Here is a 14,635-nt window from a genome sequence, read left to right on the forward strand (position 1 = left end):
GGATGAGGTGGAGAAACCAGCAGAGAATATGGTCTCAGAGAGAGTACAAGAGGTAGGAACAGGCCCTATGTCTTTTAATTCTCTGAACAGAGTTTTCTCCCCATGTCCTATTATGTTGGTGTAAGAGTACTGGGACCACTTCACATTTCCAGTTGCTCACCCAGGACAGATGCAGGATAAAGGAGCCATATCATCTTACCAGCCTCTAAATATAGCACTTAAATGTTCATTGGAGTGGCTTTGCAATCATCTTTCCTCTGCTGTGAGACAGTTAGGACAGAAATGGCCCACTCTGCCAACAACAGGGATATAAATTCTCCTTTAAATCCTGGCATTAACATTCGTGATAAGGAAGTTACTCTCTTGCCTCAAAGCACTTAAAAAGCAGTGTGTGTGCTATCTTCTGGAGTACTTATTTAATAATCATTCTCCTTTCTACTCTGAACCTAAAATACATGTCAACTGTAAATCAGGTTTCTTTTAATTCAGTTCTGGGGTTTTGTTCTTTTTCACTGAATTCTTACTTTTATAAAAATAATGAATCCTAGCATCACAAATTTCAGTCTTCCTGTAAAGCCTCCCTTCTTAAGAACTGTGATGAGGAAGATTAACTATATAGTTATTAATTGAACACACACTATTTTCTATCCCAGGTCCTTAAAGTGGTTGAAAAACATTAATCAAAGGAAGCCCCTCAGCATGAAGCCTACATTTAAATCATTTTAAAAATCGTAATCCACAATATTACATCTGCTCTCAAGTTCCAGTGTTGATGTTTGTGATTTTACAGCCACACTTTCCTATTTCTTTTAAAAATATTTTTCTCCCTCCTGCGGCTATGTGAAAGGCTCAGGAAAAACAGGGGAAATAGACTATTTATCCAGGGAAAACAGTGAAACATACAACTTAAAATGCCTGATTCTTTCTCTTCCTTAATCTGGTGTAAAACAATTTTATTTCTACATGTGATAAAGTTAGTGTTTTCATGAATGTCAGTGAAGGAAAAGAAGTATCAATTGGTGCAGATTATAGGAGATGCAGACCCACGGGGTTATCAGATGTAGATACTCTTTTTTCCTTCTCACCCTCCATGCTCCTCTTCCACTCCCCGCAGTATTTCACTTAATCATCTGAACTGCTGTTTGTAATTACAGTTCTGGAAGCTGAAATAGTTCAGAAAGTTGTGGAATTTTTTTTAATTTAAAAAAAAATACTATTTTTTTGTATCTCTATCCCATTTGGATGGTTTTGAATACTTGGTTCCCTGGTACACAGACATGACCAGTTTCTACTAAGAACAAGTTTGACTTTTTCTCCTGATTATCCATTGCCTGGTGGTATATATTAATGAGTAAAAATAACTCCTTGCAAGGCCCTGGGCGTTAAGGAATATATAGGTTCTGAAAACGATACGCTAACTCCAGCCTATATAGATAGCTCAGCTACCCAACAGCTGCCCATTCCTTTGCTTAAAATTTATATGTTTTGCCAGAAATAACATCTTAAAGGTGTCATATCTCTCTGAAAAAATAGTAAGATATTCTGATGACTGTTTTTAAATACTGGAAAAATTGCGAGTTTTATGAATTGAGCAGGGTAACATGAGAAAGAGAATGAGAAAGCAGAATTTGGGTTGCATCCACATCTGATCTCATGGTACTAGTCAACATGTTTAAACAAGGAGAAAGTGAAAAGTTTGTTGCAGAATCTAACTAACATATAAGGGTGGATTTTCTTTAAGGTTTAAATGAAGGAAATGTCATTATTATAATTTCCCAGAGCTTTTACATTTTGTTTTTGTTGTTTTAATAAAAGCCTGATTCCTTGAGTCAAATTATTTGGTAAGAAAATCCACTTTCATTCATTTTAATGGAGTAAATATCTGGGTAGTTACTGTTGTGTTTGCTGACAAAAATCCTGAAAGCATGGTACCAGGTGAAAATTGTATGCCTTTTTACTGGGGCAAGTTAAAAAATAATGCACCTTTTTTTTTTTTTTTTTTTTCTTTTTCCATCTCACTGCTTAGCTCTAACGCAAACTGTATTTGTGCCACTCTGTCACAGACTTCTTCTGTGGCACAGGCAGCTCTCTTAACTTACGTAGGTCTTCAATTTTACCAACCAACCAACCAAAAGGAAGAAGCATTCATCGTGTATGTAAGGCCCAGAGTTTAAAAGTGCTAAAGCAACTACTAGGAAAGGGCTAGTAAAAGCTCAGTTCAGCCAAAGTAGCATCTTACAAGCCAGTGGCCAAAGCCTGGGGCTTAAAAGACAGACAGCTATTGTATTATCCATTTTGCACCCCAAATAAAAATCCAAGAACACCTACAGGATGGTCAGCTCAATTCAACCTATAAAATACAAGGAAGCTTGAACAAGTCCAGCAGAGAGCTACCAAGATTATCAGGGGACTGGAGCATCTCTCTTATGAGGAAAGGCTGAGACACCTGGGTCTGTTCAGCCTGGAGAAGACTGAGGGGGGAATCTATCAATTCTTATAGCTATCTGAAGGGCAGGTGTCAAGAGGATGGGGCCAGACTCTTTTCAGTGGCGCCCAACAACAACACAAGGGGCAATGGGCACAAGTTGGAACACAGGAAGTTCCACCTGAATATGAGGAAAAACTTCTTTCCTGTGAGGGTGACAGAGCAGTGGAACAGGCTGCCCAGAGAGGCTGTGGAGTCTCCTTCCCTGGAGACATTCAAAACGTGCCTGGACACAGTCCTTTGCACCCTGCTTTAGGTGCCCCTGCTCAAGCAGGGGGGATGGATGAGATGATCTCCAGAGGTCCCTTCCAACCCCTACCATTCTGTGATTCTGTGATTCTGTGAAGTGCGGAGGAGTTGAGTGTGGGTCTGCTGTGCCTTTGAGAGGTATTGACCCGTCTCCATGGGGCCACAGTACCACCGTGGCACCTTGTCTTTTCTGTAAGGAGGATGTTATCTCAGAGGCCTCAGCGTGTAGCATCATATGAAGATGTAAGGCTGGTGATCAGGTGATAAAGCCACGGACAGCTTCAGCATGTCTATGGTAAGGAAAGATGTTATTTGCGTGCCCGCCATACATAGTGCATGCCTACAAAAGACACCGGCTTTTCCCTGTACTTACTTTATGTTCCCAAAGGCGAGAACAAACACTGAGTTTTCATTTCAATAGACTGCTCTGTAGCAACCCTGTGGCTTTATGTGAAAATAAACATAGCAAAAGACATACAAAACCTGCATTGTGCGTTCTGTCTGGTAAACAATGTCTTTGGCTCACTAACACTGCCTGGGCATGGCTTTTGAACTGCTCTGAAAAAAAATACCTCTGATATTTCATGTAATGTCTGTAGTAATTCCTTTCCTTGAGTAAACAAAGTAAGTACACTGAAAAGTTAGAAACCTCATCCAGTAATAGAATAAGTGCATACAAGATTATAAACAGCTGATTTCCAGAAAGGGAAACTGTGATACTAAATACACAGGTGAAGGATCTTCCCAAAGGTTATGTTCAGTACTAAAGAAAAAGGGTATTGTGGGAAAAAGAAGGAATATGGTGGACTGGAAGGCAGGAGCTGAAAGATAACCATGGGATAAGACTCAGTGAATCCCTGAAATGGGGCTAGAAGATACGGGGAAAAAAAGTCACATTAAATTCCAATTTTTTATTTTGAATGGCTCCTGCTACCTAGAAAGAAACTATATGCTCATATAAGTATGAATAAAATATCGTCTCCTGTGGTTTACTGGAGATGTCTACCAATGGGATTGTAAAAGCCCTGTCGGGCCAGCTAAGACATTGATCCTCTAGTCACCACGACCTTCACCAGGACTGCACATGCACAAAAGACACCACTGTAAGCCTGAAACTGTCTTGGTTGGGCCAATGTGAGGCTGTGACCTCCCAGAGAGATGCCCCGTGTGCTGGGTGAGCTTACCTTTGACACAGGCCTGAACCTGCCCGTACCACTCCCCACAGCTGTCGCAGAGCAGTGTGAACGCCGTCTCCTTGTTGCCCATGACATACCCCTGGGCACAAACGTACAGCAGCTCATCCCCCATTTCAAAGCCAGTGTGGCCATGCAGGATGGTGTGGGGGAAGGATGGTGGGTCCCCACAGGGCTTGTCTGAAAAGAAAAAGCAGATGAGATTGTAGAGACCTTGCAACAGGCTTTAAATACAGTGCTAACAGCAGCACTAGAAGAGTTACCCCAAGGACAAACTTACACATGTCCACAGGAACTCATACATCTCATCCGATTCATGCCCTTATCCTCCTTCATAACTATTTTTAGCTGTAATTGGGAAGGTATATATTGGGCTATAACTGCGATGTGATAACTGTGATGTTACTAATGTGCAGCAGTGATGTGTCTAGAGGGGCTTTGTTTCCAACAAGTCAGCCCAGGATGTCAAGCTACAGCTGTCTTCTCTGCCTGCTTCTACAAAGACTAACAAAGGCTTGGGTAGGTTGGGACAGCAAAAGCTTGGACACAGTCATTTTTCTTAATTGCAGAAAAGCTTGTTCACTGTAGCAAGCAGTCAGAGGCTGAGCAATACCCCAGTCCACGGTTATGGAAAGGAAAGGCCCAGATGGGCACCAGTCACTCTCCAGACTATCTCCAGTTTTCTAGTCTTTCTCAAAATCAAGAGTTTCTTCCCAGATACTCAAATTTCCCCTATTTTAGGTTAGAGACATCTTAAAATAAATGGTGACTCATGCTCCTCAACTTAACAAAAACACGGGTAACATAGCTCTGCTCTCTGTGAGAATCTGAAGAGCTAAATCTATTGGGATATAAAATCTAACAGGATGTTGTTTGATAATATTTCTGCTGACAGCACTAAGAACCAGGAAGGAAAGATTACTGTAAACAACCACAAAGCCAATTTCATTGAGTTTTAGTTGGGTGACAGAGGTGCAGAGAGGAGGCAGGCAACTACCAATATCAGTGTAAACCAAATTTGAACTCTTGGTTATTGTTAACAAGGTGGGTTGAGATCTTCTAGAAAACTTCTAGGCCTTGTGTTTTCTCTCAAAGATCCTTCTCTCTCAGAAATGCTTTTGAAGAGGGGTTTGCCATGTCCCCATTTCCTTCAGATTTTTTACAGTCCTTTTTGGATAGACATCTCTTGGTTGCAGAAAAACAAAACAAAAAAACCTATAATGCAAGAACATGATCTTACCAAGAGACCCACTGGACAAAATGCAGTGTTGGTACAAACAGACACTTCTATATGCTTTTTCAAATCTGGCATTTTTTTCCAGTGGTTCTAGAGCCCTTATCAACTGTGGAATAAAAAACAACTGTTCCATTTGCCAAAACAGCTGAAGATTCAAAACCTACTTTTGTCCTGATACAGAACAACCGAAAATGGAAAGGCTAATAGGTAATACCTCAGGAGTTCTGGTAATTATATGAGATAAGGGAAACTTAGGGCCAGATTTGTGTTCTAGTATTGATCTCTCCTGTTGAAACAGTTTGCCTTGGTACAAAAACCTAATTGCTCAGTTGGCTCAACAAAGATTACGTTCTTTGGAAACACTTTTGCTTGGAAGCTGAAAAAGCAACCTCCAAGGCTATGCTTCGAAACATCTCCAGAGAGCACCCTTGATACTTTGCTAGGACAGCATCAGCACAAAACCTTACAAACAACATTTCCATTGACACTGATTTGTGTCCGGGGATTTCAATGTGCAGTAGTTTTTACAGAAAAGCTTTTTTCATTCTACTTTCTGCAAAAGCTCAAGCTTTTCTGCTTTTGCCCCAAGGACATTTTGCAAGATCCTTGTGAGTCCCAGCTACAGCTTTTCCCATGATCTACCCACTTCTGACCCAAGCATAGGTAAATACATGTTTATTTAGAAATATGTATTTAAGTTGCCAGTTGTTTACCTCATAGTGAAATGAACATCCTACAATAAATATCCATGCTCTGTGAAAGTTCTTTTGAATCAGGGTTTTAGAAATTGTCTGTTAGACCTGGCTAACCACTTCTCAGTCAGGCATGCTGAAAAACATCTGTCACTAATTTAAGGGACACGCTACTGAAGTCAAAGCTTTGAAGTCTATTCTCCGTACTGTACACACACATATATACTGTCTAACACCTTCAGAAGTTAGTGGGAGTTATGCACACACATACTGACAGAAAAAAAAACAAGCTCTTGAGGCTACACAAAGCTCAGTTTATGTACAGTCTTATGGAGGCTTGGCATCTGAGGAAGTGAGGAGCAGTTAACAGCTAATTCCTTTCCTGTGAACTGGTCGGATGAATAGAGATTGATGTGGATGAAAGGAATAAAAAATATTTTATTGCCTTATAGGAAGCCTACAGACCCCTGCATTTCATGTACTTTATTTATGTAGCTGCTTCCATCAGTACAAATGGGAGCTGTGTATCTGCTCTGAGGGAATTATTGATCCCAAGGCTGTATGGGACAATTATATGTCAGAGGGTATTCTTATCTACAAAGCTGTGCTTCTTAATCCTATGGCCAGAGGAAGCAGAAAAGTAACACTTACATTAGTTAAATACATTTACCTTATAGCAAACACATTCAAAAAGCACATTATAACCTTCCAGGAAAGAAGGAAGCTGAAGCGAGCTTTACTGTAAAATTTGGCAACATGTGGCAGCAGGGACTAATGAGATCCTGAATGAGAGATCTGCCTGATGTGTGAATAGAAAGAAAAGGAGAGATTTAAAAGATGTTAATGGATGAACACTGTACATTGAACTTCTGAACCTCTCATATGAGACTTCCTAAGGTCGTGTCTTTGCTGCAGAGCATATTGAGTGACAGCATGGACAAGACGAAGTGAAAGCTGATACTCTGAATAGATGTTCTCGAGTTCCTACATCCATTTTGCTCATGTCCTCTCCCATACAAGGTGTATAGGAATTTTCAGGGTTGCAGCATCTTACAGCCTCTCGTCCTGCTGCAGTCTCAGTTGCTATGACAATTCCTGCTCAGCCTTTTGCCAAATGTGTTCTTTCTGGTACACATACAGAAGTGACACTGGCACAGCAGCTCATCAAACTGAGCCATTTCTGGGGACACCCTTCAGGTTTTTGTCTGCAGCCTTTGTATCAGGAGGTGGCAAAGCATGGGCTTGTTTGGAACAACAGCCTGTGCTCAGTGCTGGCACTCAGGCCATTTTCTTGCTGGAAGAGAGGAGGCAGATCTGGGCCATGAAGCGTGACAGAGGATGTGTTGGCAGCAGCTTGTCATTTGGAGGAACAGCAGCGCTCTTTGTTAAGGCAGCTACAGAGGTTGCCTGGAATGGTGACGCTGGTAGATGAGGACCAGGCTCTTCCAGTGCTGAACAGGTGCTGACCTCTCCATCTGGCACACTCCTTTCCCCCTTATCTATCCTCCTGTAAACCAGCATATTTTCTTGGTGCTTGCTAAAAGATAAGCCCAATGCACACTTCTCAGTAGAAGAGCCTGATGTGCTTGATTATTTTGCCTCAGCACTCAGGCCCCATCCAGCAGCCCCCACACTCTGCCTACTTGTGTGCGTGATCACAATCTCAAACCTGGAAATTTGGAATCTGGTTCTGGACATCGTGACCTTTCCTGAGTTTGCCACAGAGAGCTCTGGTGTGCTAACATCAGCTGCAAGTAACAGACTCAGCTGGTGACCTTCTGGATACCATTTTATGAAGATGAGATGTTGCAAATCTGAGCCAGTGAGGTCAAACACCTAACAGAGCTCCATACATTGGTAGCCGACCTGCAGTAAGCATGGATGGATTATGTTACACAGCAAGAGAGCACAGCACAGATATATGACAATGCAGAAGTACACAGATCCTCGTGTCGGCAGTAATTTGGCACAGACTGACTCCTGGAGTGAAAATCACCACCACAGTCAATAAAGAACTCAGTATACATGGGTAGAAATCAGGACAGAGTCAATATCTGACAACTGAATGGGAATAAGTGGCCCAGCAAAGATATAAGTGTTGAGCATAGATATGTTAGGGCTAGTGATGACCCTGGTTACAGACCTCTTAGAGAATCAGTAACTATTTTTCACAAGGGACTGAAGACACCTCTTGCTAATTGAGATAGCACATTCAGTCGTGATTGGCTTTTAGGAATTATGGCCCCTCTGAAGAGTAACTTTAACTCCAAACCATGTGTGGAAAGGATTTTGTGACAGGTGATTTCTGGCAGAGTTGACACAAATCACTTTAAGAACACAGCACCCCTCCTCCCCAATCCAGATTCCTCCAGAATCATTGTCTCAATTTAAACTACAAGCATCTCATCAGTTCGTAAAGATTATTTTTGAGATGTCTTGATAAAATACAGAAAGGACAGCCTAAGATCAATGCAAAAAAAAAAAAAAAAAATCAACATGAAAAAGATGCAGACTTCAGCTTCCACGCCACCTGGCAGAACTGGGCATCTACTGAAATCTGATTATCTACATTTGCTACTTTAACTGTGAACCACACTCTGAAAGCTGACATGAAACATCCTCTTTAAAATAAAACACCCCCTGTTACAACCGCCCAATGAAACAGAGTTTTTCCAGAGAGACCACTGGAATTTATAGGATGTCACCTCGTCATTAAGAAGTTGGAAAATGCAACTCTTAACACTCAGCTCTGTGAAAGATGAGTGTGGATGTCTGTTTTCCTTCTTGAGTGCAGAGACACTGAAGCACACGGATTTTTTCTTTTTGGATAAAAATACTGAGTACAAATAGAGAAAAAAGAACTAAAACTCAATCACAGCCAATATAAGTGCTGCTTGTAAGCTACCGATGTTAGGATGACAATACCTCTTTCATCAGACAGGGCTTGTAAGAATAACTTCATTTATTAGTTTAAATGACATCACCAGGTAGCTGGAAATTCACTGTCAGCTATATGCAAAGCTCTGGAAAAGAAAGCTGTAGCAATGAAAAAATGAAAAACTTCATATCCATAGCAAAGCATGACAAATAAAAAGAAATGGTTCAACTATTACATAAAGCAAATTTGATTCCTCTTTTAAAGTACATTTAATATATTTCCTGTCAAGAATACACTAATTTCTTTTTTCTTACTGCTGAAAAAAGGCAAATTGAAATACATACGTAAGCCATCAAACTCTGATGGGCATCTGGAGCCAGCAGTCATGTTTAACAAAGTTTTATTTGCATTTATGCAGTACTACCACAAGTTGCTGCCTGTTTAGTTTTTCTATGGTGGCAGCAAATCAAAGCCTTATGGAATAGAGATCTTACTTGTTGCCTGTAAATGTCAGTGGGTCACCGAAAGAAAGAACCAGTAAAACTTGGGAGCTATTAACAAAGAGACCTTTCCTTTGTTGCATTTAAAAAAATATAAGACCAAGAGGATTATATGAATGTGAAATTGAATGGTATGCGGTCCTAAAAAAAGTAAGATTAGTAGGAAAAATTCCAGCTTTCTGTTTTTCTTGCATTATCTCTTTTATACTTTGAAGCATTTTCTTATGAGCTTTGACAGAGAATAAATACACACTCTGTGGGCCAGATCTGCCTTACCTGTAATACTCCATTTTCAGAATAGGTAGAATCTAATATATTTTTAGGTAATTTTTGACGGTCGGGGCCAACAGAAACTTTCTGATATCAGCAGGCCCTGAGCTGGTACAGAGTTGTCTTCCTGGCTCTAATGGCTGCATAAAACATTTGTTTCCAAGAAACTGAGAAGACACATTTCTCTGTGCTGCGAAAACTGCAGCAACACTCACAGCATTCATAAGACATTACAGCTACATTTTTCCCTGTCAAGCATAGTTCTTAGACTAATTCCCAGTAAAACATAACTGCTAGCATCAAAGGCTGCTGTGATTCTTCTGTGTGTACAGAAAAAAAATCATTTCAGAAGCACAAAATATCTCTTTCTTCAGGATTTTTACACCGAGCTCTTGCTAGTAGCTGACCACTGCCCCGGCTGTTGAGGCATGCTGAGGCAGCAAGGCAGCTGAACTCATTTTCATGCTAAGTGTTAATTGAGTAAAGATTAATTGTAAACCAAGGCCTAAGAAGTTAATTTTGTGATGGTTTGTACCAGAAGTTTCATGGTAGTTCGAGATGCCCTTTGCACAATCATAAGGACTGAAAATAGAATTGTGAAGAATTACAATCACCAACTTCGATCCTTACGGGTCCCTTCCAACTCAGGACTTTCTATGATTCTAACTTAATTTCTAAAGAAGAGAAGGCTGATGTGACTGTTCCCTCTTTCCACACTCAACCTGTGAGTCTGTCTAAGCCTCTGGCTGATTTCCCAAGTCTGACAAAGAGGGAGAGCTGCTGAGCATCTGCTCATTTTGGTGAGGTCAGTTTAAAAGAAGAAAAATCCAAAGCCAGGCATCTTTTCCATTGGGACGTGCATAGGTAGGATCCAGCTCTCACCCATTCCCACAAGTGCTGCTGGCCAGACGATCGGCACTGCATACAAGTGGACAAACTAGCATATCCGTACCTCTAAGGCAGCCGCAGCACATGCTGCCTCCTGCCCAGCCTGCCATGCCGGGAACTGGCAAGGAGCTGCGAGTGCCCTGAAGGTAGGGAGATGATGAGTAGAGGGTGTGGTTAAGAAATACTGAAGAAAGAACTGGATGAATTTCATGTGGGACTGCAGATTATTGGTTGGATGGCTATGAAAGGAATGGAAGGGCTTGCAGTTATTGTATATGCAGACATAGGTCTCAATGTAAGAAACCTGGGATTTATCACTTCCGGCAGGGCAAAACAATTTGCTTTTTGTACTTGATTTCAATACATAGGTCTTAATACTAATGCATTACTGTACTATAATTGAAATTGTATCAATTAAAAGAACTGCCCATTTTCTGAAAGAAAAAAAATACTTGGGAGGTTTCAAGTAAGAAATAATTCATTAATCATAACTTAAGACATGTAATTATTAGTCACGTGTACAAAACAGTAGAACAGATATGCTATGTCTGAGGCTGTGGTGTGGGGTTTGCTGTTGCTGCTTCTTACCGAAAATTTACTTCCCAAAACTGAAAGTGGCGTCCCTAAGGTGTAGGATGTTCTCTCATCAGTCAACTGCTTTGTGCTGGCTTGTGCGTTACTGTGTGTTACACTTGCGTGTTAAGGCTATTTCCTTTCTGGACTTTGCTCTTTTCATACCAGCTACAGACTAGGCTCTGCCACACAACTTCGCTCAAGCCTTTCTATTCAAACATTGACTCTGCATCCAAAATTTTTTATGTATTCAGAGAAGAGGTGACCTTATTGTCATCCAGAAATGTTTCTGCGTGTAAGGACTATTTGGTGAGTCTATTGGCACGATCATCCCATTCTGTCATCAGGAAACTCCCTGCCTTGTACGAAACAAGTTGTTCATAAATTGCCTCTTCTTTGCAAGTGATGTGAATTTTCCCCTGAGTTTTAACTATGCAGTCCTATGTAGTACTCCTCTCCAACAGGCATTGCCAGACTATGTTCTTACCTTCGCCTTTACTGCCCCTTTACTGTGAGCAATAACCAAATGCCAAAGGCAAACACAGTTCCTTCCCTGACATCCAGCATCTACGTGTAAGCTCAGACGCAGCAGGTGGAGACAGACAGGGGAGCACAAGGGCACAATGGAACAATGGTCGCCAGAGCAATGATTTCAGTGTCCCACAGCTGTCCCACCCACTGCAAGGTTTTTCTCGAGGGGGGGAGGCTCGAGATGACAAAAGAGAGATTTGAAGAAGACAATGAGAGAGTTTTGCAGATGTTTACAGGGAGCTGCTCCTATATGTGAGGAGCAGCATGGAAGAAAGCACAAAGGTGCTTGTGTGACAACATTAGCAACTGGGTGACAGAGCTGGCATCGCTCATAGCAGCACGGAGCCCGGAGTTGATATCACAAGGGTTACTGAGAGGATGGTCAAACTCTGTGATTTTTGAATGACTGGGTACACATCAAGTATATATCACCTCTGCCACATTTCACTTCAATCATATTTTCATGCCCACTGCTGCCATTGACTCTTTATTAAAATGCCCTGCAGTGTTGTGAGCTTATTGTTTCTCAGTAAATGCCATCTGCTTGCCCCTGCTTTTCTTGAAAATGAGATGCGAAACTTCACTGAGGACATCAACAATCTGTTTTAGGGGTTTCCAAATTCCTTTACACAATCCTGCCTGTCGGTAACAACTTATTTTTTGCCCTCAGACTCCATCTTTGCTTGTGGGTCCTGGCACTGGAATAATAAAAAGTTTAAGAATGAACTTAAATTGAAAATAATTTGGTTTTCAGAATCATCCATGGTATACCTGAGTCCCTAGCAGGCTGGTCTCCACTTGTTAACAAAAATAAAAACCAACCAAACAAAAAAATTAGAATGGTGGCAATGACATTATTTGCATACAAATTTTGTATACTGATAGATATGCAACCCTGCGGTGTTTTGCGGTTGGAAGCCAGCTTTCCAAGGTACATTCAGTTACCCTGGTGAGTATGGGAGATACTTCAGGCATCTCAGTTATACTGGTGCCAGATATATTCTTTTCTTTAAAGTATGTTCTCTGAACACCAGAATGGGTTCTCCCAGATCAGTAGTGCTGTTTGAACGTGCTAAACTGCAGCAAAGATAAAAGACAATGCAATTTATTTCCTGCAACCAGTGTAGCAGTTGGCTCACTTAGCGGGTGATTACTATAAAAATTTATTCCTTAACATTCCCTCTTTGCCTCTCAGCAGTAGAAAAATTGAAGGCAAAAATTTTAATGTCGCAAGACAGCAATGACGGTGCATTATTTCAATAGTATATCAGTGCTGACCTTCATCCTTTACACAAAAAGCATCATATTGGTCATTCACAAAGGGATGGGTTTCAATTTTAACATCAATGGCTTTCACGCTCTGTTGTTTGCTGCCCGTCTTTCTGCATATAATTGTCCTAAAATAAAGAAGAAGAAGAAAAAAATAATCAGAAATCTTCTGGAGTTGTACATGCAGGTGAAATTTGGAGATCTTTTATCACAGTAGTCAGGCTTTAGCCTCAGCTTCACTGTTTAAGAATTGGCACATAAGGGATTAGTGTGGGAAGATCTACAAAAAAGCCAAGGGAGAATTAGAAGTAATTTAAAAAAATGCTTGCTGTAAATCAGTTCAAGGCATATGAAGCAGTTAAGAATGTTCATCTTATATTCTGTAATACTTCTAAACATCAGACCAAGTCCCAGCATATTTAAAGCCCCATTCTACCCTTACATTCCAGCAACACATATTCCCACCAATGGCACCTGGATAAAACTGAATAGAAAACTCAAGATTTGGTCTGAAAGATTATAAATCATTAGCACTTTACATTAAGAGGACATTAAGGTTGCATATTTAACTGCTCAATAGCTAACACAGGCAAGCTCAGAAAATTCATCCTGAGTTCTTGCAAGAAAAAGCTGCTATCATTTTTTTTACAGTAATTCCACACCTTTGTGTAAACTCCATTTCTTCTGGCTTGGTATTCAACAGTACCTAATCCTTCCTGTTGCCCTTCATAGGCTTGAACAAAGGTAATAAATCTGTATTTGGTTTTACAACTCTGTAGATGCTGAACATAAAGGAAGAGATTACTAATTATCTCGTCTCTCAGCTGTACTGGCTGCTTAAAACTGACAAATAAGAGACAGTTTGTTATAGAAGACACTGGTTTTACTGTTACACAGAAGGTTACAAAGGCTGGGAAAGTGAATTCAGCCCAAATTTTTGCAGCTGGATATTAATGGTGTGGGTTTTATTTTTTGTGGACAGTAGGTTTGTAGAAGTGTTGCACGGTCAGCTATTCTAGTGAAAGCAAGACAAAAATGCTTTCCACAGAGGAATCTTTCCAGTGGAAGAAAATTTATCATTTTGTATTGTGCAATGTTGCAACTAATTTTCCCATCAGTCCCACACTCAATTTGGAGAATAAAATAAATGTTGTCCAGCTACCCATTCGCTGAGCATGGAAAAGATCCAGTGGAAACCCAGTATTTTATCATGCACTTAAATACTATATAAGAATTGATTTACACAAGTAGAGTGAATTACTATTATACAGACCATCTTAATTCTGGCATGCGTTAGCTTTTGAGCAGTTAAATATGCAACTTTAATGTTCTTTTAATGTAAACAAACAAAAGCAACATGAAACAATCCATATGGTGGTGGTCACGCATATGTACCAGAATGGTTCCTACTACACTTCTGCTCTGGAAAATGATGTGATGTCATCCTCTACTGAAAGCCCCTTCACAATTTCAAATCAAATATGTTTCTTTTGTATGGAAAACACCCCTTGATTTTTTGGGGGTAACCTGAAGGACAATATTGTCAATGTAAGTTTAAAATCAAGTCCTCTTAGGATTTAATGCTTTTAAAGTTCAAGTCCTCTAGGTCAGTAATCAGGCACCTAAACATAAGTGACTGGATCTGCCAAAGTGAGTTCAGATGACTGAGAGAATCAGCCTGTCAATTAGAAAATTTTTGTATGTATTCACGTACTGTTCTGCTAGGTCTTACAAGGCCTAAGTGAATGAAACAGTTATGCCCCCCTTCAAAAAGTGACTTACGACCCGTAATATTTCCAGTAATTACTCACTCACTTAGGTACCCGAATCAGTTATGCCTTGCAACACTGCCTAATCAGATACTGATGTG

At 40.5% G+C, this 14,635-nt stretch overlaps 1 protein-coding gene across 1 annotated transcript in view; it reads right to left on the reverse strand.

The window, feature by feature from the left end:
• Positions 1-14,635, reverse strand: part of SUSD5 (sushi domain containing 5) — a 43,772-nt gene that overhangs the window by 9,644 nt on the left and 19,493 nt on the right. The window contains exons 3-4 of the mRNA XM_075083503.1: positions 12,775-12,893; positions 3,919-4,107 (exon numbers count right to left, since the gene is read on the reverse strand). Coding sequence (XP_074939604.1) covers positions 3,919-4,107; positions 12,775-12,893 — 308 coding nt within the window. The remainder of the gene's footprint in view (positions 1-3,918; positions 4,108-12,774; positions 12,894-14,635) is intronic.

The sequence above is a fragment of the Phalacrocorax aristotelis genome, chromosome 2 (genome assembly GCF_949628215.1).
Source record: "Phalacrocorax aristotelis chromosome 2, bGulAri2.1, whole genome shotgun sequence".
Lineage (NCBI taxonomy): Eukaryota > Metazoa > Chordata > Aves > Suliformes > Phalacrocoracidae > Phalacrocorax > Phalacrocorax aristotelis.